The sequence below is a fragment of the Natrix helvetica genome (assembly GCF_964273705.1).
Source record: "Natrix helvetica genome assembly, chromosome: 13".
Taxonomy (NCBI): Eukaryota; Metazoa; Chordata; class Lepidosauria; order Squamata; family Natricidae; genus Natrix; species Natrix helvetica.
In genome coordinates this window covers 8,122,589-8,149,909 of record NC_138557.1, presented here as the reverse complement: position 1 = coordinate 8,149,909, position 27,321 = coordinate 8,122,589, and the positions used below count along the sequence as shown (strand labels likewise).

General features: G+C 46.5%; 2 protein-coding genes across 2 annotated transcripts in view; one reads left to right on the top strand and one right to left on the bottom strand.

Moving 5' to 3' along the window:
* Window positions 1-27,321, bottom strand: part of LOC309398746 (lysosomal dipeptide transporter MFSD1-like) — a 332,444-nt gene that overhangs the window by 148,951 nt on the left and 156,172 nt on the right. The gene's annotated exons all lie outside the window — the stretch shown is intronic.
* TELO2 (telomere maintenance 2) lies at window positions 388-27,321 on the top strand. The gene is made up of 21 exons (XM_081965503.1): window positions 388-623; window positions 1,809-2,155; window positions 3,220-3,497; window positions 4,661-4,729; window positions 7,105-7,252; window positions 7,922-8,024; window positions 8,495-8,563; window positions 10,016-10,157; window positions 10,984-11,120; window positions 12,716-12,810; window positions 13,386-13,496; window positions 14,923-15,011; window positions 16,032-16,123; window positions 16,369-16,485; window positions 16,680-16,751; window positions 17,390-17,554; window positions 19,756-19,847; window positions 20,258-20,357; window positions 20,719-20,783; window positions 21,735-21,850; window positions 26,579-27,321. Exons 2-21 carry the CDS (start codon window positions 1,824-1,826, stop codon window positions 26,695-26,697), a joined length of 2,511 nt encoding a protein of 836 aa, XP_081821629.1. The 5' UTR covers window positions 388-623; window positions 1,809-1,823; the 3' UTR covers window positions 26,698-27,321.

The following is a 27,321-nucleotide window of genomic DNA, read 5'->3' as shown; positions in this document are numbered from 1 at the left end:
ACAGACACATACACTATTCTACGTCATGATTAGATCAGATCTGGACGATTGAAAATGTAATAGATAAATTAAAAGTTAACACAAGTATTTCAAATGCCCGATACCAACATCTTGTAGGTATCCACTGTTTTCATGCATGGACTGAGGCCATGAAATATGGCTGCTTATAGGAAGCAAGCTATGGTTTCAAACCCTTTCTTTATTATTTTAAAGTGTCATTTTTTTTAAGGCAGATGTTTTTAAGGCAAATATTTTTTAAAATATTTCCTACTCCTTATTGCAAGCTCCCTGAATACAAGCTCATTTTGAACCCTTAGTAGGAGAATACTGGTCCTTGGTTACTGTCTCTTTAAGGGGTGACGTACGTACTCGCGCGCCACTTTTAACCAGTCGCGCAGAGAACTAAGTCGTCAGGCGCGCGAGAGCGGTGATAGAGTTCGGGAAAGCGGGAGCTAGAGTGGCGCTCGAGTCTTAATTTCCTGTCACGAGGGAACCAATGCTGATGCCAACCGTCCCAAGTCTCTACGAAGTGGGCACAGGGAGGAGAAATCCTAGAGCGCCCTTTGTTTTCTTCCGGTGGTGCGTTCTCAGAGCTCGGGCCGGCGTCGCCTCAGAGGGCTGAAGTGAGTGATAAACCAAATATAATAAACCCCATGGAATATAAATGAATGTGTTACAATATATTATATGGGATATTATATCCTCCACTGGTGGGCCTGGCTTGTGTCTGTGTTCAGACGTTCTGGAGTTAGTAAAACGCCCCTGTGGGATTCGCACGTGCACATGTGCATTGCTTAAAGTTGTACAATTTGCATTGCTTAAAATTCCAAATTTTGCATTGCTCCTTAAATGCAGTGCTTAAAGTTGTTAAGTTGCAAAGTCGTAAAAGCTGGTTGAAAACCAAATTCTAGAACGCTGTATAGCTTTCACAAGTGTTGCCATAATCCAATCCTGTGTGCGTGTGCGTGTGTGTGCGTGTGTAGAAGATATAGTAATATATTGAATCTTATAAAGTCATGGTCATTATTATAAAGGTATGTTTTCCTTCCCAAAAGACCAGCTGCCCATAGATGACTAACTGATGTATTTTGCAGCTCTTTTGCAGGTAAAAGGAAAGATGGGAAAATAATAGAATACAGCCTTACTAAGTTTGGCAATGTTGTGGGAATTAATTGTTTAGCAGAGTGATGGCATGGGGTGGAAAACTGTCCTTATGTCTAGCTGTTCTGGTGTGCAGTGCCCTATAGGATCGTTTTGAGCGTAGAAGTTGAAACAATTTATGTCCAAGATGTGAGGGGTCTGTAAATAATTTCACAGCCCTCTTTTTGACTCGTGCAGTGTCCAGGTCCTCAGTGGAAGGCAGGTTGGTAGCAATTGTTTTTTTCTGCAATTCTAATTATCCTCTGAAGTCCGTGTCTGTCTTGTTGGGTTGCAGAGCCAAACCAGACAGTTATGGAGGTGCAGATGGCAGACTCAATAATTCCTCTGTAGAACAGAATCAGCAGCTCCTTGGGCAGTTTGAGCTTTCTGGGTTGGCGCAGGAAGAACATACTTTATTGTGTTTTTTGATAACACTTTTGATGTTAGGTGCCCTAAGTCTTGAGATATGATAGAACCTAGAAACTTGAAGGTCTCTACTGTTGATACTGTTTTGTCTAGTATTGTAAGAGGTGGTATTATGGGAGGGTTTCTCCTAAAATCTACTATCATTTCTACAGTTTTAAGTGTGTTCAAGATTGTTCCGGCCGCACATGTGCTCGTACTATCTTCTGAACAGTTTATCAAACTTCTCGTATATTTTTTTCTAGAAGCAACCGGGAGAAATGGATCCTAAAGTGCACGATGTTCATTACACAGTGAAAGAAGCAATTGGGACCCTACATTCTTCCAAAGATAGTGCCCAGACCCAAAAGGCTTTGTGGGCAATCAGGAGCTATCTTGATCAATCTGAAAATCCACCCTCCATAAAACAGAAGGAAGAATTCATCCGCAGTCATTTTACTGCCTTTGTTCAGTGTCTGCTCAGCAACCTGAGTCCTGATTGGCCAGAGCAGTTCCCATCAGAGGAAGCCAAAGAACTGTGGGCTAGCTTCTTCATTGATGGACCAGCAGACCAATCTTTTATGGTTCTACTAGATGCTATAATTTCTGCAGAGTAAGTACAATCTCTTTCTCTATATACCGTATTTTTCGGACTGTAAGACACTCTGGACTATAAGACGCACTTAGCTTTGGGGAGGAAAGCAAGAAAAAAAAATCTGCCTCTGCCTCCTAGTGATTTGCTTCCTTCCAGCAAACAGCTGCCTAGTCAGCTTCAGCACAGCCTGATTTAGAAGCTGATTGGTGGTTGGATCTGCCTCCCAGAATACTGCCTATCAGCTGTTCCAGGCTACGGGAATCGCCACTGCCCATAGCCGCCGTCGCTGCCCATTGCTGCCTCTGCATGCCCCATTTTTGTCTTCTGTGCGCCCCTTGGGCCAAAAATGGCGGCGATGGGCAGCAGCGGTGATGTGCAATGGCGATCCCCACAGCCTGGAACAGCTGATAGGCAGTATTCCGGGAGGCAGATCTGTCACTGCGTTTATTGGTTTGCCAACTTGTGCTTATATTCTGAGTTATACAGTAGACTGAATTGTTTCTTATCTGACAATGATTAATGCGCATGTCACATAATACGTCACACATTCCTTACTTTCCTTCTGATCTTCCGTTCTCCTGCCAAGAGGACGCAGGCACTTAACTCTGCCAAAAATGTAGTTAATTGAGTTAGCAAGATTTGTATTTTATTTTATTTTATATTAAAGTTGTTAATTAGAATATGCTCCGCGTTTTATTTTCTGCTTGTTTGGAAATAGGCTGCTTGGAGAGCCAACGGTCCACGCCTCATTAATTCAGGATGGAACTTCCCCTGACAAGATCAAACCGCCAATCATCTGCTCATGATAAATCAGGCTGTGCTGAAGCTGACCAGGCTGTTTGCTGCAAGAAGGGAAATTGCTGGGAGGCAGAGGCCGGTGGGTGGGGGCCAGTGGGTAGGCAGGCTTTGGCAATATTCGCTGTATAAGACGCACCGAATTTCCACCCACTTTTTTGGGGGGGAGGTTGCATCTTATACACTGAAAAATACGGTAATTGTTTCAAACGCTGCCTTCTTTCCCTAGAGGGCTAGCCATATAAAAGTTGCCAATAAGTTACTATGGCCGGTATTTTTCCCCGCAGGCCAAGTTTTCGTCTGAATAAAGCAGTTGATACCCTAGAGCAATTTTTGCAGAAGTCCAGACTCTCTGCTTTAATATGGGAAGTCTGCAAGCAACATACAGAAACGGGGTCCTTTGGTCTGCGCGAAACGGTTCTCAACAAAGTTGTATGTTTACCTGATCACTTAGGGAACAAACTCCAGGGAGACAACCGGTCAGCCTTCTACCCTCAAAATTATTTTCCATTGCTTGGCATGGAAATTGTCCAGGTGATGGAAAGAATTTCTGGCTCGCTACGAGGTAAGCATTGACAGACAAATTAAGGTATCTAGTGTCGTGGTCCACCAGCGGCCAACAGAGCTGGCAGCAGATTCAGACAGTGAGGAGGTTGGGGAGGACCATGGGCCATTGCTGGAGTCTGGGGAAGGCTCTGATGAGGCAGAGAGGGGGCCAGGACCATATGCCAGTTATCAGCTGCCTTCAGAGTCAGACATCAGTGAGGCAGAGGAACAGCTGGAGCCTGTTCCCAGTGTGCACATGTGCAGAGCTGCCAAGCGAAGGGAATAGCTAAGGAACAGGAGTTGACTTGGGAGTAAGGCCACAGGTGGAGGATGAATGGCCCCTCCCAGAGGAAAGAAAAGAGGAATGAAAGGGGAGTGGAGTTTGCAGGAGACAATTAGTTTGCTTAATTGGTTGGTTACTCTCCGAGACTCCTTCCCAAGTTTTGCAGATATTGGCCTGGCAGCTCTCCAAGCCAGAGAAGGTCTGTGACTGTAAATCCTCCCTTGAAAGACTTTGCTGGATGTGAATGAGCAAAATTCACAGTAAATTAATAAAAAGGCTTTTGTCAGGACAAGAAGTTTGCTGCATGCTCTTGGGAAGCCTGGGCCAGAATATCTATGTGGTGAATAGGCAAAAACTGTACTATGAACTACTGAATGGGAAGGAAGGATGTTTGAACGAAAAAAGGGATACATGAATGTGTGAGCAAAAATGAACACAATGACAGGAGAAAATGATTTTTTAAAGGATAAGGTGTTTTCTTCTAAGAGAATTCATATAAACAGTTCTTTCTATATGCTGTGATTGAAAATAGAACTTACTCCAAAATCTACAAGCGCGCAAACTTTGATCTCCCAGACATAAAGAAATAATGGCACTTCAGTCTATCATTACTTAGACCAGTGTCTTTCAACCTTGGCAACTTTAAGCTATGTGGATTTCAACTCCCAGAATTCCCCAGCCAGCATACTCACAGGAATTCTAGGAGTTGAAGTCCACACATCTTAAAAGTTGCTAAGATTGAGAATCACCGACCTTGATAATGTTTCTGTTTTCCTCATCAAGTGTGTTTTGGCTGGCTTGGAGAAAGTTAAAGCAGACTAAGTTATCGAAGAGAAGGATTTTTGGGACAGAAATGGATCTGACCAATTCTTTCGCTTGTACTTTTTATGTATTTCCAGACGGCCTGGATTGTTCCATCTCCTTTGTATCTCAAGTGTTAGGAAAAGTCTGCGTGCATGGAAGACAAAGTGAGTATATCTCATTATCCATGTGATATTGCTGTTTTTCTGCTGCTCGGGTTGAATGAAATATGTCAGTGAAGGGCTACCTGCGATCCATAAGCTCTTTTTCCTCTTCAAAATGTTACAGGTTTAAGTTTGAGGGTTTGCACTAAGCCAAAATGTAAGAAGTAGCATAAATATGTAGCAGAAGGAAAGAGAGCCTTTTTCTTGTAGTCCAGTGATGGCAAACCTTTTCGACACTGAGTGCCCAAACTGTGCTCGTACACATGCCCAAGCGGAAAGGTGCTTGTGTGCAGCATACATGCGCGGACATGCGCAACAGAGACCAGCGGAAGGCAAGGCATCCCAACCCCGGCAGCGCAGCAAGAGGTAAGATCTTTTTCTTTTGTGAGCTTCTGTTTCGTAGCTTGCAAGGAAACAGAAACTCATGAAAGAAACGCCACGGAGATCTGATAAGGTCTGATAAGGTAAAGGAAGAATATATAGGTAAAGGAAGAATTTGGAAAATATATAGAATATATAGAATATTAAGTGAATTAGAAGAGCAGGCAAAAGGTTTAACATTAATTTGGGAATCAGATTTAGGAGAAATAAATGATACTGATTGGAAAAAAAACATTTGGACTAGAAGAGCATATAAGAATGTATCAGTTAGAGTTAGGGAAAATGGCTATAAAGTCATATGGAGGTGGTACCTAACACCCCATAAATTAAATCAAATAGATGGTAAATATACAAATGTTTGTTGGAGGTGCAAGAAAGAGGTTGGACCATACAAACATATGTGGTTGGATTGTGATAGTGCACAAAAAAAATGAGACATGGTGTTTAGAGAAATTACAGCATGCTTGACTGTAAGTTTAGACACGTCACTGAGAATTGCATTACTGTTGCTATTGGAAAAACGGGATATAAATGAAACAAAAAAGAAATTGTAAATTTGATAATGGCAGCTAGATTAGTAATGGGTAAATATTGGGGACGAAATTGGGATATTCAAAGAAATGAGTGGTGTAATGGAATTTGGAGTATGGCAACAAATGATAAATTAACAACGGAAATTAAATGTAAAAAAGGGATGATCCAAGCAAACAATTATAATGAAATAAGGGGGGGGGCGGGATTTTATAAAATTAGTGTTGGTGGAAGCCAAAGGGAATAAACCTACTCAAGAATGGAGGGGATAAGGGCACGCTTGGAATATATTGTATATTCTTTAGTTGTTACAGAAGAAGAAATATAAGGGGGGAAAACGGTCTCCGAGGGGTGGGAGTGCATTGTAATAATAGGTGGTTTTTTTTCCTTTTTCTTTCTTTCTTTTTTTGTATTTAGATCAGTGGGTCTCAACCTTCCTAACGCCGCCACCCTTTAATATAGTTCCTCAATGTGTGGTAACCTCCAACCATAAAATTATTTTATGTTTTCCGTATTTTTTCGAAAATATGTGTTTTCCAATAGTCTTAGGCGACCCCTGTGAAAGGGTCGCTCGACCCCCAAAGGGGTCCCGACCCACAGGTTGAGAACCACTGATTTAGATGTATATGTCTAAAATAAAAATAAATTAATGAACCCCCCAAAAATGTCTCATGGAGCGTGATGGCTCATATACTTAGGATGCTGGGCTGGAGGTTAGCAAGCTCAGGTTCTAGACCTGAGAGCTGCTACGTGGCGGGGTGAACTCCCATCATTCGCTCCAGCTCCTTGACGGGATTGTGAAAGGAGCCCTCGCGGGCATCCCCAGGCAACAGGGATGTCACTAGCTAATCCTTTTAACCCGGAAGCGCTTTCAACAGTGCCTCCAACATGAACAGGATGGGAACAAAAAATATCAAAAGCATTGCTTTTCGACTTGACAACTTTTAAAAAACCTACCTCTGAAAAAGAGCGAAGACAGCTTGTTCGATTACTTTGTTTCCCCTTAAATATGACCTCCCCCCACCCCATAATAAGCTCAGTTGGGCTTTTGAGTGCATGCGCTAAAATAAGCCCTCCCCCGAAAATATTTGAACACGTGCACAGCCGGTCCCCACCATTTCCTGGGGTAGGGGAAACATGCCCCATTTGCCCCCGCATGGACCTGCCATCCATGCGGAATGGCCTCGTGGATGCCGCTCCCACAAACCCCAGCTCCCACAGCTCTTCTCGACACCAGGGCTGGCAAGAATGTGCCAGAAAGAGAGAGAGAACTTTTGGCCCTCTCTGGATCAGCTGATGTACAGGCCACCTGCACCTCAAAAATAATAAGACCTCCCTGAAGCCAAGCGCTTATTTTGGGGATCAAAAGAAAATGAGACCCTGTCTTATTTTTGGGGAAACACTCGTAGCTCCGTGTCGCTTTTTCCAATCTCAAAAGTGTATGGTTTTGCTGTTTCTTCCCACAGAAGAAATCTTGGGCGTGTTGGTGCCTCATCTAACCAGTCGCACTCAGTCTGATTGCATCTGGCAGAGAATCTGTTGGCGACTGTTTGAGAGCGTGCCCGATCGCTGGATGGAAGCAGTGGTCTGTGGCGTGGTCCAGGCAGCCCCAGGGTAAGAGAATAGAATAGAATAGAATAAATTTAATTTGTTAGCCGCTCCCTCTCCAGAAGGACTCGGGGCGGCGTACAATAAAAACCCATACAAATATACATATACATACAATACATATACACATACATACAAACACATACATGTACATGGAGGAGGTAACAATCGTTAAAAACATACAATAATAATAATAGAATTAAAATTAACAATTAAAATACCCTCAGTTAAAATTCCAAATTTAAAAAAGACTGTCAGGAGCAATGGGATAAGCTATGGTTGAGCTAGAGTTACTGGAAGAAGAAGGTTGGTGCTATGACACCTGAACCTTTTGTCTTTTTCTTCTTGTGGCAACACCTTGATCCAGCTGCCATCAAGAAACCCTTCTGCTTGAAGTTAAGATTCATGCTAGTCTAGTGAAGAGAAGGACCAGGGGAGACAGGATAGCAGTGCTCCAATATTTGAGGAGGGCTGCCGCAGAGAGGAGGAGGGGGTCAAGCTATTCTCCAAGGCACCCGAAGGCCAGACAAGGAATAACGGATGGAAACTGATCAAGGAGAGATTCAACAGTCAACTGATCAAGATGCTTTCAGAAGTTGTGTGAGCTTCATCTCTGGGGGCTTTCAAGAAGAGATAACTGAATGTGATCCCTGTAATTGTGTTTGCCCTTACTAGGCCCACAGTGTTGTCGCGGTTGCTGGGGAATTTGGTGGTGAAAAACAAGAAGGCCCAGTTTGTGATCACGCAGAAACTGTTGCTGCTTCAGTACAGCTTTCCGGTGAGTATCACAGTAGGGGAATGAAAGAGGTCAGTGAGGTGGACTGGAGTTACCCACTTTGGAAAAGATTGGGATCTTAAGGTACAGGTAAAGGTTCCTCTCGCACGTATGTGATAGTCGTTCCCGACCCCAGGGGGTGGTGCTCATCTTCGTTTCAAAAGTCGGAGAGCCAGCGCTGTCCGAAGACGTCTCGGTGGTCATGTGGCCGGCATGACACAATACCGAAGGTGCACGGAACGCTGCATGCCTGTTGCCAAGCAGCCAAAGTTTGACCACATGGCCATGGGGACGTTGTTACAGTTTGTAAGTGTGCAAGGTCATAAATCACTTTTTCAATGCCACTTTGACTTCCACTAAATGTGTGGCAAGTCGAGGACTATGTGTGCACTTTCAACCTGGCTAGCAAGTGCTTCCTTCTTGGGATGGTTTCTGGGGGTTTTCGGTGTGTAAACTCTCCGATTTGATTCCAGAACAAAGTGCTGCAGACTCTAATCGGCTACCTTGCCCTGGACACCACACGCCGTTCATTACTGACCAAAGTAAGCAGTGTATTTAATGGAAGGGTTAAATGGTGGGCCTAAATACGGGGGAGGGTTGGAGGAAGCAATCCTTGTGGTCACTTCATGTGGTCTGCAGGTGGATGCTTCTCTCTGTTTGAGAGAGGCAGATGGGAGGCAGCATCAGAACTGGCGCCAGAGTTAATTCCAGAGTCAAATGGTCTCAATCTGGCCAGAAGATGCTTTTGGATTCACACGGCTCAATACATCGATAACGAAAAGGGTAAAAGAAGTTGGTTGTTTAAAAGGATGACTCTTCCTCTTATTATTATTATTTTTCCTGCAACAACCACTTCTTGAGTAGGTTGGGCTGAGAGGGAGGAAGCGATCAAAAGTCACCCTGGGAGCTTCTGTGGCTGATGTTGGACTTGAACCTGAGTCTCGTTACTCTTGGTCACCTTAAAACACTCAAAGAGCCATTTGGACACGTCTCCCACAGAAAAGAAAACCCTGGGAGCCACAAAAGAAAATCCTGGGAGCCAGTCTCTTTACTGCTTCACTACGGTGGCTTTTCAAGGCGCTTCCCCGTCTTACATCTATATACATTTCTATAGATGGATAGATCACTCCTTGTCTTGTAAAAACGGCCCTGTAAAATAGGTGGTGGACCTGTCCAAAAGCAAAAAAGATACTGGACAAAAACGTATACGCGGTTGGGAAAAATGACAAAACAACATATTGATTTAAAACCATAAATATTTCTATTGGGGATTCTACCCGAAAAATACAGTAAGGAAAATGCATATTTAGTTATCCATATATCAACTGCTGCTAGAATTGTATTTGCACAAAATTGGAAGAGTGAAGAAATACTTACAGATGAGAATGTGATTAGGAAAATATTAGAATATGCGGAAATGAATAGATTAACGCTGGCAATTAAGGAGAAAGAGCAAACTGAATGCTATATGGTATGGGATCTATTTTACCAATGGCTAAATAATAAAAATGGAAGTTAGAAATAGAGAAACAAAATAAAGAAGATATGTTAAAAGAGATAAGTAACTATTATGACTAGTATGTTGAATATTATTAGGTTAATATTGTAGAATTAATATGTGGAGTGTTATTATGTTAAAGATTGCAGAATCAATGTTAATTTAAGGAAGGATGTTATAATTTTGATTATTGTTTAACAAAGATATTTACCTGAAGACAATAGACTGTTTACCCGAAGTTGGAATGATTACATTAAAAATTTAAAAATATATATTATTGAAAAGAACTGCCCTGTAAGGTAGGCTGGGTTGACAGATCAGGAGTGACCCAAAGTAGATCAAGGTGGACTTGAATTTGGGACTTCTCTGGTGCCAGTCCAGCATCTTCAGCAGGAAACCTGCCTGCCTCTCTTCCTTCAGACCCAAAGAGATGGGATGGGATGGGATGGGACAGAGCCGAAAGCCACTCGGTCCTGATGTTGAGCTTCTGATGCAGATTCTAAGAGAGCTGCTGGAAACCTGGAGTAGCAGCAGTGCCATGAAACACGCCCCAGCCGAGCAACAGCTGTACATCAGCAAGGCCATCCTTCTCTGCCTCTCTCACCTGGAAGAAGAAGATCTCTCAACCAGCCGACAAGGTAAAAGAGGCAGAAGAGGACTTTGGAGAAAGGATGAGGGCTTCAGGCTTCCCAAGAGCCTGAAGCAAACTCCTTGTCTTGACAAAAAACCCTTTTATTAATTGATTGTGAATTCTGCTCATTCACATCCAGCAAAATCTTTCAAGGGAGGATTTACAGTCACAGACCTTCTCTGGCTTGGAGAGCTGCCAGGCCCATATCGGCAAAACTTGGCAAGGAGTCTCAGAGAGTCACAAACCAATTAAGTGAACTAATTGTCTCCTGCAAACTCCACTCCCCCTTTGTTCCTCTTTTATTTCCTCTGGGAGGGGCCATTCATCGTCCACCTGTGGCCTTACTCCCAAGTTAACCCCTGTTCTTTAGCTCTTCCCTTAGTCTGACAGCTCTGTGCATGCGCACACTGGGAACAGGCTCCAGCTGTTCTTCTGCCTCATTGATGTCTGACTCTGAAGGCAGCTGATAACTGGCATACGGCCCTGGCCCCCTCTCTGCCTCCGACACAGAGCCCTCATCAGAGCCTTCCCCAGACTCCAGGACTGGCCCATCTTCCTCCCCAACCCTCCTCACTGTCTGAATCTGCTGCTTGCTCCTCAGGTGGGCCACAACACTTTGAGCCATCAGCAGCCCATCCTCCTCAATCCCTCCCTTCTTCCCTCCCCAAATGTCTTTAGCCGAAATATAAGTGGGAGGAACCAGAGAATGGATGGGAGAAAAGCTCCATAAAGTGAGCACTTGGTAGGAAGTGCTGAAAGTTGCACTCAAGATATTTTATGGATATGTTGATCTGTCCTGAAGTTGTTCCAATGCTTCTGGCTTACCTTTCCAGAGCTCCTTACCATCCTGATGGAGGGAATGAAATGCCACCTGGACAGTAATTTGCCCCGGATCCGTCGGATGGGCATGGTCGTAGCAGAAGGCGTCAGCGCCAAGATAACGCCGGAAGGGCCCGCCTTGGTGTTTCAGGCAAGCGGCTAGAGTGATTTCGCTGTTGTGATTTTGTTGCAAAAGCAGCACAAAGAAACCCCAATCTTAAACGTGTGGAAGGAAGGCCCCTTCTTCCCTCTGCTTCCTGATCTTTGTTGAGAGATTTGTGGCTGGGTTGGAGGCCCTGTGAAGCCATGAGTCAGCTGTGAGCCTCAGGATGGGTGCTGTCTCTTGAGCGAAATCATTAAAGGAGAAAAGTTGGCTCCCACTTTTAAGCAATGTCATTTTCCTATTGTATCAGAAACTAATTGATTAGGTTAAGTCAGGATCAGGCTGCTGCAGGGGAGATACCTTGATCGTAACTGTTCTGACCTAGGCTTCCCCAGCAGCACGAAGCCGAGTCCTCGTCCCGATAAACCCCTTTTATTTAATTTACAGTGAATTCCTCTCCAGCAAAGCTTTCCTCTCCCACAGTCTTTCAAAATAGTTCACAATTACTGACCTTTATTAGGCTTAGAGAGTAGCCAGGCTGAGATCTTTCAGACGCCGCAATACTTGGCAAGAATGCAGGTATGAACGAATGGTCTCCTGCAAACTCCACTCCCCTGGCGCTCCTCTTTTATTCCCTATGGGAGGGGCCATTCACTGTCCACCTGTGGCCTTACTCCCAAGTCAACCCCTGTTCTTTAGCTGTTCCCTTCGCCTGGAAACTCTGTGCATGCGCACACTGGGAACAGGCTTCAGCTGTTCCTCTGCCTCACCAATGTCTGACTATGAAGGCAGCTGATAACTGTCAGACGGCCCTGGCCCCCTCTCTGCCTCTGACACAGAGCCCTCATCAGAGCCTTCCCCAGACTCCAGGACTGGCCCAGGTGCCTCCCCAACCCTTCTCACTGTCTGAATCTGTTGCCAGCTCCTTCAAAACTCTACTTTACGGATAGTCAGTTTATTGATGGCTGAAAAAATTTTTGATGACAAAATGATCCCCATTTTGAAGACTAAGGTTGGTAGTGCCAGAATGGCGATGGGTCGCAAAATCTCAGGGAGCTTTCTTACCAGAAAGGAGTGGATCCCTGTTTCTGTTAACTACCGGTGGTCCTCGACTTACAGCGGTTCATTTAGTGACCATTCAAAGTTACGACGGCACTGAAAAAAGTGACTTGGGAGCGTTTTTCACACTTACGACCTTTGGAGCATTCCCACGATCGTGCAGTCAAAATTCAGACAGCTGACTCATACTTATGACCGTTGCTGTGCCCCCAGGTCATGTGATCCCCCCTCCTTTTGCGACTTTCTGACAAGCAAAGTCAGTGGGGAAGACAGGTTGATTTAACCGTCGGGTTGCTAACATATCAACTGCAGTGATTCACTGAGACAAGAAAGGTTGTAAAATGGGGCAAAACTCACTGAACAAACGTCTTGCTTAACAACAGAAACGTTGTGCTCAATTATGGTCGTAAGCCGAGGACTGCCTATATAATCTTCCTGCTGTATGCTCAACAGCCATTTTCTGCAACGAAGCATCGAATCCGGGTTACTGAATTAGGACTCGTGCTGATCCTTTCCCCCCCAAAAAACTAACCTAGTCTCTAACTAACCTCTTTAACAAATTTGAATTGTTAACATGTTGAATGTTTCAGTATGAAGAAGACGATGAGATTAAAGAACTGAAATCCTTGCTAACCCTAAGACGGGAAGAGACACCAGACCCCGAGCCCCTTAACCCTGGGTAAGGTTTAGCTTCATTCTTTGGGGATTCACGTGATATTCACATGTCCGAATTTGTGGCATAAATGGATTCATATGTCCGTAAATTGCGGCGTAAATTCAAATTCAGAAAACATACACAGATATTCAGACACAGGCTGATTCAGCTGGCAGTCGGCAGAAGTGGCCTGCAGTACTTCACTCTAAACACTGCGCCACCGCGGCTCATATGATAGAGCAGTGTTTCTCAACCTTGGCGGCTTTAAGTCCCGTGGACTTCAACTCCCAGAATCCCCCAGCTGGCTGGGGGATTCTGGGAGTTGAAGTCCAAGGGACTTAAAGTCGCCAAGGTTGAGAAACACTGTGATAAAGGAAACCAAGAATTTCGTAGGTTTAGGACTGGAGATGGTGAGCCAGAAATGCCTGTGAAAGTCAAACCAAGGGCAGAATCGCCTTGAGTTTCTTGAATGATCTTAACGGCATCTTGAATATCTTAAAAAGCATAACCAGAAACCATCCGCCATGTCAAGAGAATTCTGGGCCTAAGAATGTCATCCGAAAGAAGAACATTTTGAAATCCCTTTTTTCCTGTTACAGGGACAGCACACAAAACACGACAGCCAGTGCGATTCTACCGTCCGATGCGACAACACCAGATCTGGATGCCTCTGAAGACCCGGAAAAGGGAGTTGATTCAGAGCTTGATAGGTAAGCTAAAGGATGACACAGGCGGTCCTCAAGGATACGACCACAATTGAAGCCGAATTTTCCATTGCTAAGGAAGGAAGTGAGTTATGTCCTATTTTACAATCTTTTCTGCACTGTCGTTAAGCGAATCAGGGCTGCAGTTAAATGAGCGATGTCATTAAGCAAATCTGGCTTCCCTTGTTGACTTGTGGCCCACCAGCGGCCAGCAGAACTGGCAACAGCTTCGGACAGTGAGGAGGTTGGGGAGGAAGATGGGCCAGTCCTGGAATCTGGGGAAGGCTCTGAGGAGGGCTCTGTGTCGGAGGCAGAGAGGGAGGAAAGAGCCGTATGCCAGTTATCAGCTGCCTTCAGAGTCAGACATCAGTGAGGCAGACGAACAGCTGGAGCCTGTTCCCAGTGTGCACATGCGCAGAGCTGCCAAACAAAGGGAAGAGCTAAAGAACAGGGGTCCACTTGGGAGTAAGGCCACAGGTGGACGATGAACGGCCCCTCCCAGAGAAAATAAAAGAGGAGCGAAAGGGGAGTGGAGTTTGCAGGAGAACATTAGTTCGCTTAATTGGTTTGTGACTCTCCGAGACTCCTTGCCAAGTTTTGCAGCTATTGGCCTGGCAGCTCTCCAAGCCAGATAAGGTCTGTGACCGTAAATCCTCCCTTGAAAGACTTTGCTGGATGTGAATGAGCAGAATTCACAGTCAATTAATAACAGGGGTTTTTGTCGGGACCGGGACTTTGCTTCATGTTCTCGGGAAGCCTCGGTCAGAACAGTTGGAGGCCAGCTAGGAAGGTCACAACTGATGATCAGACAACCTCAGGACAATGCAACTGTCGTAAAGTCATGCCAGTTGCCAAGTGCCCGAATTTTGTTCATCTGGCCAAGGAGATGGCACAAGAGTTGTGTGAAAACTCACCATCAATCAATTTTTTTTCAGTGTTGGTGTAACTTCCAACACTCACTAAACGGTTGTAAGTCAAGGACTACCTCTATTGTTAAGAAACAACAGGCTTCCCCTACAGGTAGTCCTCGATTTACAACAGTTCATTTAGTTCAAACTTACAACGGCCCTGAATAAATGACCGTTTTTCACGCTTACGACCGTTGAAGCATCCCCATCGTCATGTATTCGAAATTCAGACACATTGATGACGGTTGCAGTTTCAGTTCACGCGATCCCCTTTTGCGACCTGAGAAGCCAAATCCACAGGGAAGCCAGATTTGCTTAACGACCGTGTTCCTAACTTAATAACTGCAAGGGTTCACTTAACAACGGTGGCAAGAAAGGTCGTAAAATGGGGCAGAAACTCACTTAGTAAAAGTCTCGCTTAGCCACAGAGACGTTGGGCTCCGCTGTGGTCGTAAGTCAGGGACAAAACAGTTGCAGTGTGTATGAAGTGAGACAGTGTGATGAATCTTCTTTTCGGTTTGCAGCGATGACGACCTCGTCCCTTACGACATGTCGCAGGATAAAGAGCTGAAGAAAACCATAGCTCCCACCTACATCAGGGACTGTTTTGAAAGTAAGAGAAGAAGAAAGAAACCGAAGCGTCTTGGGATTCTTTTCGCCTGGCTGACGAGAATTGTTGATCTCTCTGCGTCACAGGGCTCAGATTTGGGGAAAGGGGTCGATTTACAACTTCCTGGGTTTGTGATCCCCTAGATAAAGTACCGTATTTTTCGGAGTTTAAGACGCTCTGAAGTATAAGACGCACCTAGCTTTTGGGGAGGAAAACAAGAAAAGAAAAATCTGCCTCTGCCTCCCAGCAACTTGATTAGCACAAGCAGCTGATTGTCGGTTGGATCGGCCTCCTGACTATCAGCTGTTTTAGGCTGCAGGGATTGCCATAGTGTATTGCCACCTGCGCGCACCCCGTTTTCAGGCTCCACACGTCCCGTTTTTCGGCCTCTGCGCGCCCCATTTTCCACCCATTCCGGGTGGCGGGGATCGGAATGGTTGGAAAAGGGTGCGCACGGAGGCCAAAAACGGGGTGCGCGCAGGTGGCAATACGCTACATTGGAAACTACCTCGTTCCATTTGGCAGTGTAATTGGTCACCATAAGTGCTTGGCAGTTACAAACAAAACACCCTTTCTATGTTCTCTTTGCTAATCCTTTTTTGGTGGTGCTTAAATTGAAAGCCGGAGGGCGAACTCTTGTGTTGCAACCATCCTGTAAGGACAGTAGGAAGTTCCTTCTGAGAAATAAGCCATTCCTTTTCTTAGTTGTGAGCCGCGGTGGCGCAGTGGTTAGAGTGCAGTACTGCAGGCTACTTCTGCTGACTGCTGGCTGACTGCAGTTAGACAGTTCAAATCTCACCAAGCTCAAGGTTGACTCAGCCTTCCATCCTTCCGAGGTGGGTAAAATGAGGACCCAGATTGTTGGGGGCAATATCCTTACTCTGTAAATCACTTACAGAGGGCTGGAAAGCGGTATATAAGTCTTAAGCGCTCTTTCTATTGCTATTAGTCTGGAATTTGACACAGCCAATTGTCCTTGTGGCCTCCTCTGCGTTTTCACATGGTCCTTTTCTGTTTCTTCAGTTCTGACGGGACCGGAAGACGCTGAAAAATACGAAGCCGCTTTGGGCATCCTGGAAACTCTGATCCGAAGGGACACAGCTACTGCTCAAGAGGTAAGTGCAATTCCCGCCTCTTTGCATCGCCGTTCGGATTTGGAAAAAGCCAGCTGGGGTCGTTCCGAGATTATTACCTGTGGGGTAATAATGATTTTATGGCAATCGTTCATAACGTGAAGAGAACCCGTTTGGTGTCATGGTTAAGACATCAGGCTACCGCCAACTCAGTGTTATGAATTTATCCTGAATTAAACTGAATGTGTAGGGTGAATTCCATAGTAAATTGTGTTCCTTTTGCACAGATGAGCGTGGAACTGGCAAAAGTCTTGCTCCACTTGGAAGAGAAGAGCTACATTGAAGGGTTTGTGGGGCTTCGGCAAGGTGCTTTGGTGGCCGTTACCGTCACAGACCCCATCCGAGTAAGTCCTTGGGTTGACCCTTTGGGTGAAAGGATTCGCAAGCCCAGGTTCCTCCCCAACCTCCTCCCTATCCGGATCTGCTGACAGCTTCGTTGACAGGCCACAACACTCATGAAAATAAATAAAGGGAGAATTGAAAAACGCAGAAGTCATGAAAAACATCTGAAGAAACGCTTTGCCTCCTTGTTTTCCAGGTGTCCAAATACCTAACTTCAGAATTTTACTCCCTGAATTACAGTCTGCGTCAACGGATGGATATCCTGGATGTAGGTGACTCCTACTTTCAGAAACTATTTTAAGTTGCAACTGCTTTAAATTTCATGTAAACGTAAGGGGGGGGGGGGGGGCTAAAGTTTCTAATAAAGGACGTGGTGGCTCAGTGGTTAAGATGCTGAGCTTGTCGATCAGAAAGATCGGCAGTTCAGCGGTTCGAATCCCTAGCGCCGCGTAACGGAGTGAGCTCCCGTGACTTGTCCCTGCTTCTGCCAACCTAGCAGTTCGAAAGCACGTAAAAAATGCAAGTAGAAAAATAGGAACCACCTTTGCTGGGAAGGTAACAGCGTTCTGTGCGCCTTCAGCATTTAATCATGCCAGCCACATGACCACGGAGACGTCTTTGGACAGCGCTGGCTCTTCGGCTTTGAAACAAAGATGAGCACCGCCCCCTAGAGTCGGGAATGACTAGTACATATGCGCAAGGGGAACCTTTACCTTTATTAAAGTTTCTAATGGGAAGATCTGTACAAGAAAGGAATGGTCCACCTATGGGGGTGGTGAATTCTCAATTTTTGGAGAGGCTGACCTGCCAGGGATGGTTTAATTCAGTTTAATTCAACCTTGACAGCTTTAGGATGCTTGTTGTAGCGATCTTTCCACTTCATACGGCTTCTGGTTTCTCCATCAGGTGTTGGCCATGTCTGCCCAGGAATTGTCTCGGCCAGCTTCCTCTCCCTCAAAACCAAATGCCAGTCCCCCCAGTATCCAAATCATCTCTCGTCACTCTTCTTCTCCAGACTGGAAGAAAGTGGTGGATGAAAGGATCCGAAGCAAAACCCGAAGGCTTGCAAAGGTGAGCCAGGAAAATCCACTGAGTTTAACCTTTAACCTCAGCAAACTCTTAAGGATCCCACAACCGCCCCGGGGGGATGAGTTTGCCTCTGTTCATTGGGACTGAAGGCCACAAAATACGTCACTGGAGTCAAAAGACAACCTCTGGGTGGTACTTATTCTGATTGAGGAGCATCGCCCTTTATTCTGAAACCCTACCTTGTAAGAACAGGGCACTTCCCTCGGCTTCCAACCCGTTCCCCGTGTGATGAAATGCAGACCTGCAGAAGGAGGTGGAGAATCTTAGCAGCGTCACAGTTTCCCAAGGGGGAGGCAGCACATTCCAGAGAAAAGCAGATTGGATAGCCCTGAACTGACGGGGGGGGGGGGGGAGGAGGAAGAGGTTTAGGATAGCCACACCCTAGATCAGAGATCCTCAAACTTTTTAAAACGGGGCCAATTCGCGGTCCCTCAGACCGTTGGTGGGCCAGGCCAGCTGGGTGGGCGTGGCTAGGTGTCCATGTGACCGGGTGGGCGTGGCCAATTTAGCAGTCCAAACAATACGCACAAACTTTAATTGGTTTTGCTCCTGGGGGTGGAAAGCAGGTTAGTGAAGGGATGTGGCTGCCCTTGGGTGTGTATGAGGGATTTCTGTTTGTGTTTGTGTCCCTCTCCCTCTCCCCCCCTCTCTTTCCCCCCCTTTCTATCTCTCTTTCTGTCTCTGTCTCTTTCCCTTCTCTCTCTTTATCACTCTCTCTCTGCCTCTCTCTCTCTCTCTCTCTCTTTCTGTCTCTGTCTCTTTCCCTTCTCTCTCTTTGTCACTCTGTCTCTGCCTCTCTCTCTCTCCCCCCCCCCTCTCTCTATCTCTTTCTGTCTTTGTCTCTTTCCCTTCTCTCTCTGTCTGTCTGTCTCTCTCTCTTTCTCTCCCTTTCTATATCTCTCTTTCTGTCTCTTTCCCTTCTCTCTCTCTCTCTCTCTAGGCTGGGCAACATGGGTGGGGCAGCCTCATGGTCCCTTGCGGGCCGGATTAATGGCTTCTGAATCTGGCCCCCAGGCCATAGTTTGAGGACCCCTGCCCTAGAATCTTTCAGGATGCATCCCTTAGGTTAGAAAGTCATACCTTTACTCTGGCAAGAGTCTGTCTATTAGGTGTCAGCAAACAAAAGACTGAACTTGATTGGATTTTGTGGGGTCGTCTTTGGGCTTGGACCTGACACCGTCTCGATTGCAATTCGTTTCATTCAGTAAGTGGGCTAGTCGGATAGCCTCAGCCTTAATTCTTCCAAACTAGTGGAATGATGGGAGCTTATCCAGCACTTCCTGGATGTCAAGTTAGTTAATCTACATCCTGGAATCCAAGTTACTAAGAATCAGGGCCTAAAGGATAACTGTTGATGAACAGTGAGAATGTTTGATAGTCGTAGGGAAGGAGAAGGTAAGGGGATATGCTGGAGGGAGAATTTAACCCTTCCCTGGGAGTTAGTCAGTAGACCTGAAGACCTGGTTTGGGGCCACCAGAAATGATCTTTCTCCTAGTGCTGCTTACTGTGTTGTTTTTCTTGGCCGCTACATATTTTTTGTTCCTCAGGATATATTTGTTTTTATTCTGTTTTCTACTGTTCACCACCCGGAGTAAATTTTGGAGATGGACAGCTTTACAAATGGATTATTTTAAGAGAAAACAAATATGGTTTTTTTTCAATCTCTTTCCTGTTTCCCATGCTTACAGGGCATTGACCAAATATGAAACAAATCTCTTGCAAGCAAAGAAACTCTTTTTATCGGTCTACTAGCCGATAACCCGGTATTTATTTATAGGGGGAAAATGTCCGGACCAAATGTAATTTCTAATGTTGGATTTTCTCCCTTACCGGAGGGAGCCCCCTTGTGGAGGACTGTGAAGCCGTTACCATGGCAACTCCACTGCTGTACAGTAGAAGCCATTTTATGGCAGTATAGTAGAAGCCATTTGAGGGCACAACAGGCTGCATCTTAACAGAACACTCCCCCCCGAGGGGTGTTAGGGGTGTATTACCCCCACAGTATTTGTCTCTAGAGAGTAATTCGTCTGTGTGCCAAGTTTGGTTGGAATTGCTCGAGGCGTTCCAGAGTTATGCTGGTACACACACATGTACATCCATTTTTATTTATATAGATATATATCCTATTGCCAAAGTGTCTCTTCTCGCCTCTTATCCAACCCTTGTTCTTTGTCTGATACAGGGCCGGTCCCAAGCAGAACAGATGGGCACTCCTAACCAGTTTGCTCCAATTGCTGGCCATTTCTTCTTCCCGCTTCTTCGGAACTTTGACAGGTGAGGCCGCCTCGATCTTCAGGTCCTTTCGGAGCAGATTTCCTCTTGGGGATGCAGCTGCTTTAATGAGTTGCGGATCATACACAAGCCAGGGAAGTTCTGCAGCTGATTTAATGGGCCACGAGCCGGAACTGTGTATCGGCATGCTTCTGTCATTCTGAAGCGTTGCACAACCCTTGCAAATCCTCTACAACAAATTGTGTGATTACCCCTAGCCTATTAACATCAGGGGTGGGGAAACTATGGCCCATGCTGGCTGGCTCAGGAATTCTGGGAGTTGAAGTCCAAGAGTCATAAAGGCGTCATAGTTCCCCACCTCTGTCTTACCTTGAGCTTCAAACAATTTGAGACGAACCCAGCCCATGGCTTGCTAAGCCAATCAAAGTGTTCACTTTCTCTCTGCTTTCCAGGCCTCTGACCACCTTTGACCTTTTGGGGGACGATCACTTGGTCTTAGGACGACTGGTGCACACGTTGGCAATCCTTGTGTACTTTGCTGTCCATGCTGCGGTGAGAAGAATGGAGAGTGATCATGTGGTCTGAAAGCCCTTCGTGGCCTCTGCTTCCTCTCCTGTTGGGGGTATGGGAACCTTCAGAGTGTGACCACAGCCCCATTTTTGGGGTCACGCCTTTGCCCGAAACCAAGGCCTTAGATACAGCGGACATGCCCGTCTCAACTGCCGTAGAATTAAATAGCAGCTGAGCCCTTCCCTTCGTGTTAGCTTTATCATCCTTTGGTTTTCCTATCTCAGAATATCAGACCATCTCAGGTCCCACTATCTGGGTCTCTTTTGAGATTATCCTTCTCTTTCTTGCTCACCTGGATTTTCTTCTGCGTTTTAATCTCTCTCTCTCTCTTTTTTTTTGGCAGGTAACACCTGCAATGGGAAAGGCATTGTTGGAATTCGTCTGGGCTCTGCGTTTCCACAACGACACGTAAGTTTTTGTGAAGACCTAAATCTGTGTTTTTCAAACTTCAGGGACTTTAAGATGGGTGGATGTCAACTCCCAGAATTTCCCAACTAGCAGAAACACTGACTTAGATGAATTTGAAAAGTACCGTACTTTTCGGAGTATAAGACGCACTCCCCCCCTCCCCCCAGTGAGGGTGAAAATTTGGGTACGTCTTATACACCAAATGTAACCCTGCCCACCTGCCGGCCCCCACCCTTTGGCCTCTGCCTCCCAGCAATTTGCCTCCTTCCAGCAAACAGCCTGTTTTTTAGTTTCAGCATCAGCACAGCCTGATTAGCACAAGCAGCTGATTGTCGGCCCATCAGCTGTTTCCAGCTGCAGGGATTGCCATTGCCTATTGCTGCCTCTGCGCACCCCATTTTCGGCCTCCGCATCCCATTTTTGACCTCTGAGTCTCCCCGTTTTCGGCTTCTGCACGCCCCATTTTCCGACCATTCCGATCCCCGCCTTTTGGAACGGACGGAAACGGGGCACATGGAGGTTGGCAATAGGCTATGGCAACCCCTGCAGCCTGAAACAGCTGATCGTTGGGAGGCCCATCCAACCGACAATCAGCTGCTTGTGCTAATCAGGCTGCGCTGAAATGGGCTGTTTGCTGCAAGGAGGCAAATAGCTCGAGGCAGAGGCAGATTTTTTTTCTTGTTTTCCTCCCCAAAAGCTAGTGGTGCAGTGGTTAGAATGTAGTCTTGCAGGCTAACTCTGCCCACTGCCAGCAGTTCGATCCTGCCACCTCCATGACTCAGCCTTCCATCCTTCCAAGGTGGGTAAACTGAGGACCCAGATTGTTGGGAGCAAAAGGCTGATTCTGTAAACCGCTTAGCGAGGGCTGTAAAGCACTGTAAAGTGGTATATAAGACTAAGTGCTATTGCTATTCCTGCCTGCATTCACCAGGACATTTCTTCCTTCTGCAGATACGTGCGGCATGGCCTTCTGTCTTCAGTCTCCTCCATACTCCTCAGTGTACCTGCTGAGTACCTTCTGGATGACCTGACGGAGGAACTTTTAGAGACTCGAGTCTGGCTGGCAGGTGAGAAGAAGCTGGGGAAAATGGGCCGTTGGAGAGGAGAGTGCTAGGAGGTTTTTGGTGTGTTCGTTGAAGCTTTAGATAGGCACACCTTATTTTTAGCGCCAACCTGACACCACTGCTAGGGGGGAAAACATCATTGTGGTCAGAGGACTGCTAAGCCCAACCAAAGCATTTGTGTGTGCAAATGCAGCCGCAACCAAGGATGAGAAACTGGAGCTTGAATGCACTTCTTAAAAGTATCTCAGCTAACCTTTTTCTTAAACAATGTGTGTTCCCCTTGCACATATGTGCTAGCTGTTCCTGACTCTAGGGGGCGGTGCTCATCTCCATTTCAAAGCCAAAGAGCTAGCGCTGTCTGAAGACGTCTCCGTGGTCATGTGGCCGGCATGACTAAATGCCAAAGGCGCATGGAACGCTGTTACCTCCCCACCAAAGATGGTCCCTATTTTTCTACTTGCATTTTTTACGTGCTTTCGAACTACTAGGTTGGCAGAAGCTGGGAGAAGTAACGGGAGCTCATTCCGTTATGCGGCGCTAGGGATTCGCCAGAGTGCAGCTCTTTAGTTCCTCTTCACTTTCTGCCATTAGAGTGGTATCATCTGCATATCTGAGTTTGTGGATATTTCCCCCGCCAATCTTAATTCCAAATTAAGGCTACCTTTGCAATAAACACAAGTTCGATCTTGGGGCGGGCCAGTTGAATGCTGTGTGGAATGAGAGAGCAAGTTAAACACATCCAGCTAGGCTGATTTATCCTGGCGCTCCAGAGCAGAGGAGAAAACACCCCGCACTGGGAAGGAATGGACGATGGGATCTTCCGTGTGCCCAGAAGGTCACCAAGCACAGGGCCTGGACCACCGCTCACTCCTGAAGGGTGAGATGCCAGGAATCAGCAGGAAGCAAGACGGCTTCCCACGGGGGGGGGGGGGGGGGAAGGGCGGAGAGGAAGTAACGTTTGACAGAGCCGGTCCTTTGATCCCTGCCTCGGGAGCCCATCTCCTGTGCCCTTAAAAGGGAAGAGGCCACCAAAAGTCCTCCTTTCCCATGACACGGCGGAGAAAGCGGCTTTCCTCCTTCTCTGGGGCGTCCTCGCCGAGTCAGCGATATCTTCACTGTGTCGGAGCTGAAAGGAGCAAGAGTTGCATTTGGAACCAGTCAGGGACAAAAACGGGGCATTAGATGATCTGGGTGGAACAGTTTTGTCTTGTGGGGAGTGCAAGATTCATAAATAGGGCCTCCTGCTGTCAACCCCGAAGCCATTTTGGGACCTTCCAAAACAGGGCTGGTTGGAGCTGTGGGAAACGGGAGAGGGGAGAGTAGAGATAGCTGGGGACTCGTAGCCAAAATAAAATTATTTCTCCTGAGAAACAAGGGCGTTCTCACAAGTTGCTGGCGAGGTGTGGACTGGAACCAACTGGGGTTGGGGCTGTGGCCGGATTGGACATGTGGACTGGGGGGAAAGAACTTTGGACTTTCAATTTGGGCGGGGAAAACCGCGGGAACTTCAGAGTCGGGTTTTCACCCGATGTGCCAATTTGACATGCCTAATAAATTTGTACTTTGAGGGACACCTAAGCCTCAGAGGTTTGATTGCGTTCGGTCTGTGACTCGGAACCCTGGCGCCTGCGTGGATAGGGGGCTGGACTAGAACAACGCCCCCCCAGTCTTTTGAGTGGCGGGGATCGATTCCGTTAAGAGCATTTTTTTCTGACGTATGGATGGGGCCTCACTCACTTCCATGGCCCAGTTCCTGGGGGTGGGGGGTGGGGGGGGCTAAGGACCGGTGCTAGTCACCAGCCTGGGGTTTGTGGACCCTTGGACTACAAGACTTCCAAGGTCCCTTCCAACTCTATTCTGTAAGATATTCAAGATGGAAGAGGAACATTTTTTGCTCGTCGGCATGTTAGAACAGTGCTGCAATTGTTCAACACCGACTGACGTGTGTAAAAAAATTAACTACATTTCTCACAGGAGCTTTCAGGCTAACGAGAGAAGCGGATGTCAAGGTTCCAACTAATACATCCCCTCCGAGGCAGGCAAATTCCTCAAAGAATACTTTTATTGGGACATATCAAATTGGCACATCCTTGGTGAACAACCGGCTCTAAGTTCCTGCCGGGTTTACACCCAATTAAAAGTTAAACTTTGTCATTTCCCCCCCAGATCACGTGGTCCAAACAGCATATAGTCCAGTTGCTAGGTGACCTCAGTCTCTACCTCTTGAACACCTGCACCAACGTCCTTGATTCCCAGGCGAAAGAATTTTATTTTGGCTACCGCACCTCAGCTATCTCTACACGCCCCTTCCCTACCCCTTTTTCCCACGCTGTGTCAGCCCTGAAGCAGTGAGAAAACTCCCTAGAAGAGGGGTGTCGGGGACCGGATCTGGCAGGTGGGGTGCTTAGATCTAGCCTGCGGTGCTGCCTTGGAAACAGCAAAGTACCACCCCGTGACGCCTCTGCCAGCGAAAACGGAGCTCGGGAGCCCACTTTTGCTGGCAGAGTGCTCGGGCCACCCCAGGCACCCCCAATATGACGTTGAGCTGGCTATGCCCACCCTGGCCACACCACTGTGGACCCCGGACTGTGTTTGACCCCTGATGCAGCCCTCGGTGAAATCGAGTTTGACACCCCTGCCCTAGAGAAAAGCTACAAGAAGAAAAGGGCCACAGTTGGGCCAACTTCAGAGGAGGCAGAAGATATAGCAGAGCGAATTTACCCTTCAGTTGATGTCCAAATGGTCCCTAGCACTGGGGGAAACAAAATATTAATTTGTTTAGCACTTTGGCGTAATTTGGGGCGCTTGTAGATGATGGCCTTAAGTGAGCCCTTAGCCCCAGTTCTCAAAGTCTCCTGCCGCTTTAGCAACAGAGCGGGGGCTGTTGGAGTGAGTCATGTGCCCAGCCTGACCTGGTGGCTGGAATCAAGCGCTCAACTTATGCGCACAGGATATCCTCACACTTTTGGGGACTTTGCTGGTCTCATATCCTGATTTCCACTTTGCAAGCGGGTCAGGAACAGATGCCAGGCTGCACGCGCGCGCACACACACACACAGCTGCTCTCCCCCCAAAAAAACCTCCTACCAACAGCTGTCTCGGGGCAGAACTGGAGCCGATTTAAGATGTGATCCATGGTGGCCTCTGCATCCTTGTAGGTGAAGAGTAGAGAGACATTAATCGCCTTGTCCCAAAGGTGCTTTTTTTTTTTTTTTTCCCAAGAGGCCCCTGGACTTTCTGGTTTTTCTTGGAAGACGTTTCGCTTCTCATCCAAGAAGCTTCTTCAGCTCTGAAGCTTCTTGGATGAGAAGCGAAACACCTTCGAAGAAGAAAACTAGAAAGTCCAGGGGCCTCTTGGGGGGGGGGGGGAAGCACCTTTGGGACAACCATGACTTGGAGGACTGAGAATCTCCAGAGACATCCATTGTCTTGATTTCTGTTAGGTTTTCCGCATAGGATTCAAAGCACCAATATTTGGCTTCTACTGCCATAAAATGGCTTCTAGCGTGCAGCAGCGAAGTTGCCACGGGAACGGTTTCACAGTCCTCCACAAGGGGGCTCCCTCTGGTAAGAGAGAAAATCCAACATTAGAAAGTACGTTTAGTCCGGATATTTCCCCCCAATAAAAACCCGGGGAACACTGGATTATTGGCTAGTATGAAATACAAATAAATGCATTTTCATGGAAGGATGCCCCAATCAATATACCAACTAATATTTTGCACAAAAAAATGGGAGAACCAATGATAAGTATTTATATTTCTGATTAAAATCATGTTTCCGAAAAACAGAACATCCTCAATATTTACTCAGCCCCGTGGCTAGGGAGAGTACAGGCAGTCCTCGACTTACAACAGTTTGTTTAGTGACAGTTCACAGTTACAACGGCACTGAAAAATGTGATTCATGACCTTTTTTTTCACACTTACAACCTTTTCAGCATCCCCATGATCATGTGATAAAAATTCAGAGGCTTGCCAACTGGTTCATATTTATGACCGCCGCTGTGTGGGTTATGTGATCCCCGTTTACGACCTTTTGACAAGCAAAATCAACGGGGAAGCCCAGATTCATTTAACAACTGGGTTAATAGCCACTGGGTCAGGAGCCATGGTGGTGCAGTGGTTAGTGTGGAGTACTGCAGGCTACTTCTGCTGATCAACGGCTGCCAACAGTTTGGCAGTTCGAATCTCACCAGGCTCCAGGTTGACTCAGCCTTCTGTCCTTCCGAGGTGGGTAAAACGAGGACCCGGATTGTTGGGGACAAGAGGCTGACTCTGTAACCCGCTTAGAGAGGGCTGTACAGCACCGTGAAGCGGTATATAAGTGCTGTTGCTAAGGGTTATTGCTAATAACTTATCAACTGCGGTGATTCACTTAACAACGGTGGCAAGGTCGTAAAATGGGACCAAACTCAATTAACAAATGTCTCACTTAACAGCAGTAATTTTGGGCTCGATTGTGGTCTTAGTCAAGGTCGTGTGAAAAAATAGAAATGTTATTTTTTGATCTTCATGCCAAGAAAGTACGGTTGTAACTGGAAGGACACACTGTAATAAAAGTTGCTAAATAAATGGCGGTCTCCCAACGCAGAAAACCCTTTTCATATCCCGCTTCACTTCCGTTTATTGTTCCTCCGCTTGACAGTTCAACTAATGCTTTACAGGAATTTCCTCAAGTCGGTTTTTTCTCTCTCTTCCCTGTCTCTTAATATTTATTTATTTTTTATAGATGTCGCGGAGAAGGACCCAGATGGCGACTGCAGACATTTAGCGTTGCAGAATCTGCTCTTGATGGAAAACTTGAGAAAAAAGCTCGAATCGGCTACTCTGGAGTATAAGACAGCTTGAGCCTAAAGGGGCTCTCTAAAAATTTGGCAAGGTCCCCAGGCCTTTCGGAGAAAGGGGCAAAGGGCACCGAGCTGGAAAGGCAAAGACATCTGGGCTCAGTGTGGCACCTACAACCGACGGATGCTGTTGCTAACCGACATGTAAATTTAGTCCTAGCTGTTTATGGTCTTGGCCAGGGGTCGGCAACCTTAAACACGCAAAGAGCCATAAAGGTCCTAACTGGAAGCCCTCCATTCAGTTCTTAAGCCGACTGTAAGTCTGCTTTCCACCCACCATAGAGTCTCCTCCTAGCATGGCATCGTTTTTCCTCTACCTGTCCTAACCGAAGGCTCTATCAATTGTGGAGCTGGCCGGCGATGGAGCCGCAACAGAGGGATGAAAGAGCCACATGCGGCTCCAGAGACACAGGTTGCTGACTTCTGGTCTTAGCCAATTTACTGAAAGTCAAAAGCAAAGTTTTAGAACTGCTGGACATTTTCCCAGAGGGTTAAAAAAAAACAACATATTTGTTCTGAGTAGGAATTGATGATGCCTGCCTTGGGTGTTGATTTAGGGGAGCTGGACAATGTATTTCCCAAGCCAAATAAAGGGGGAAATTTTATTAAAAACCATTCTGAGCTGGGA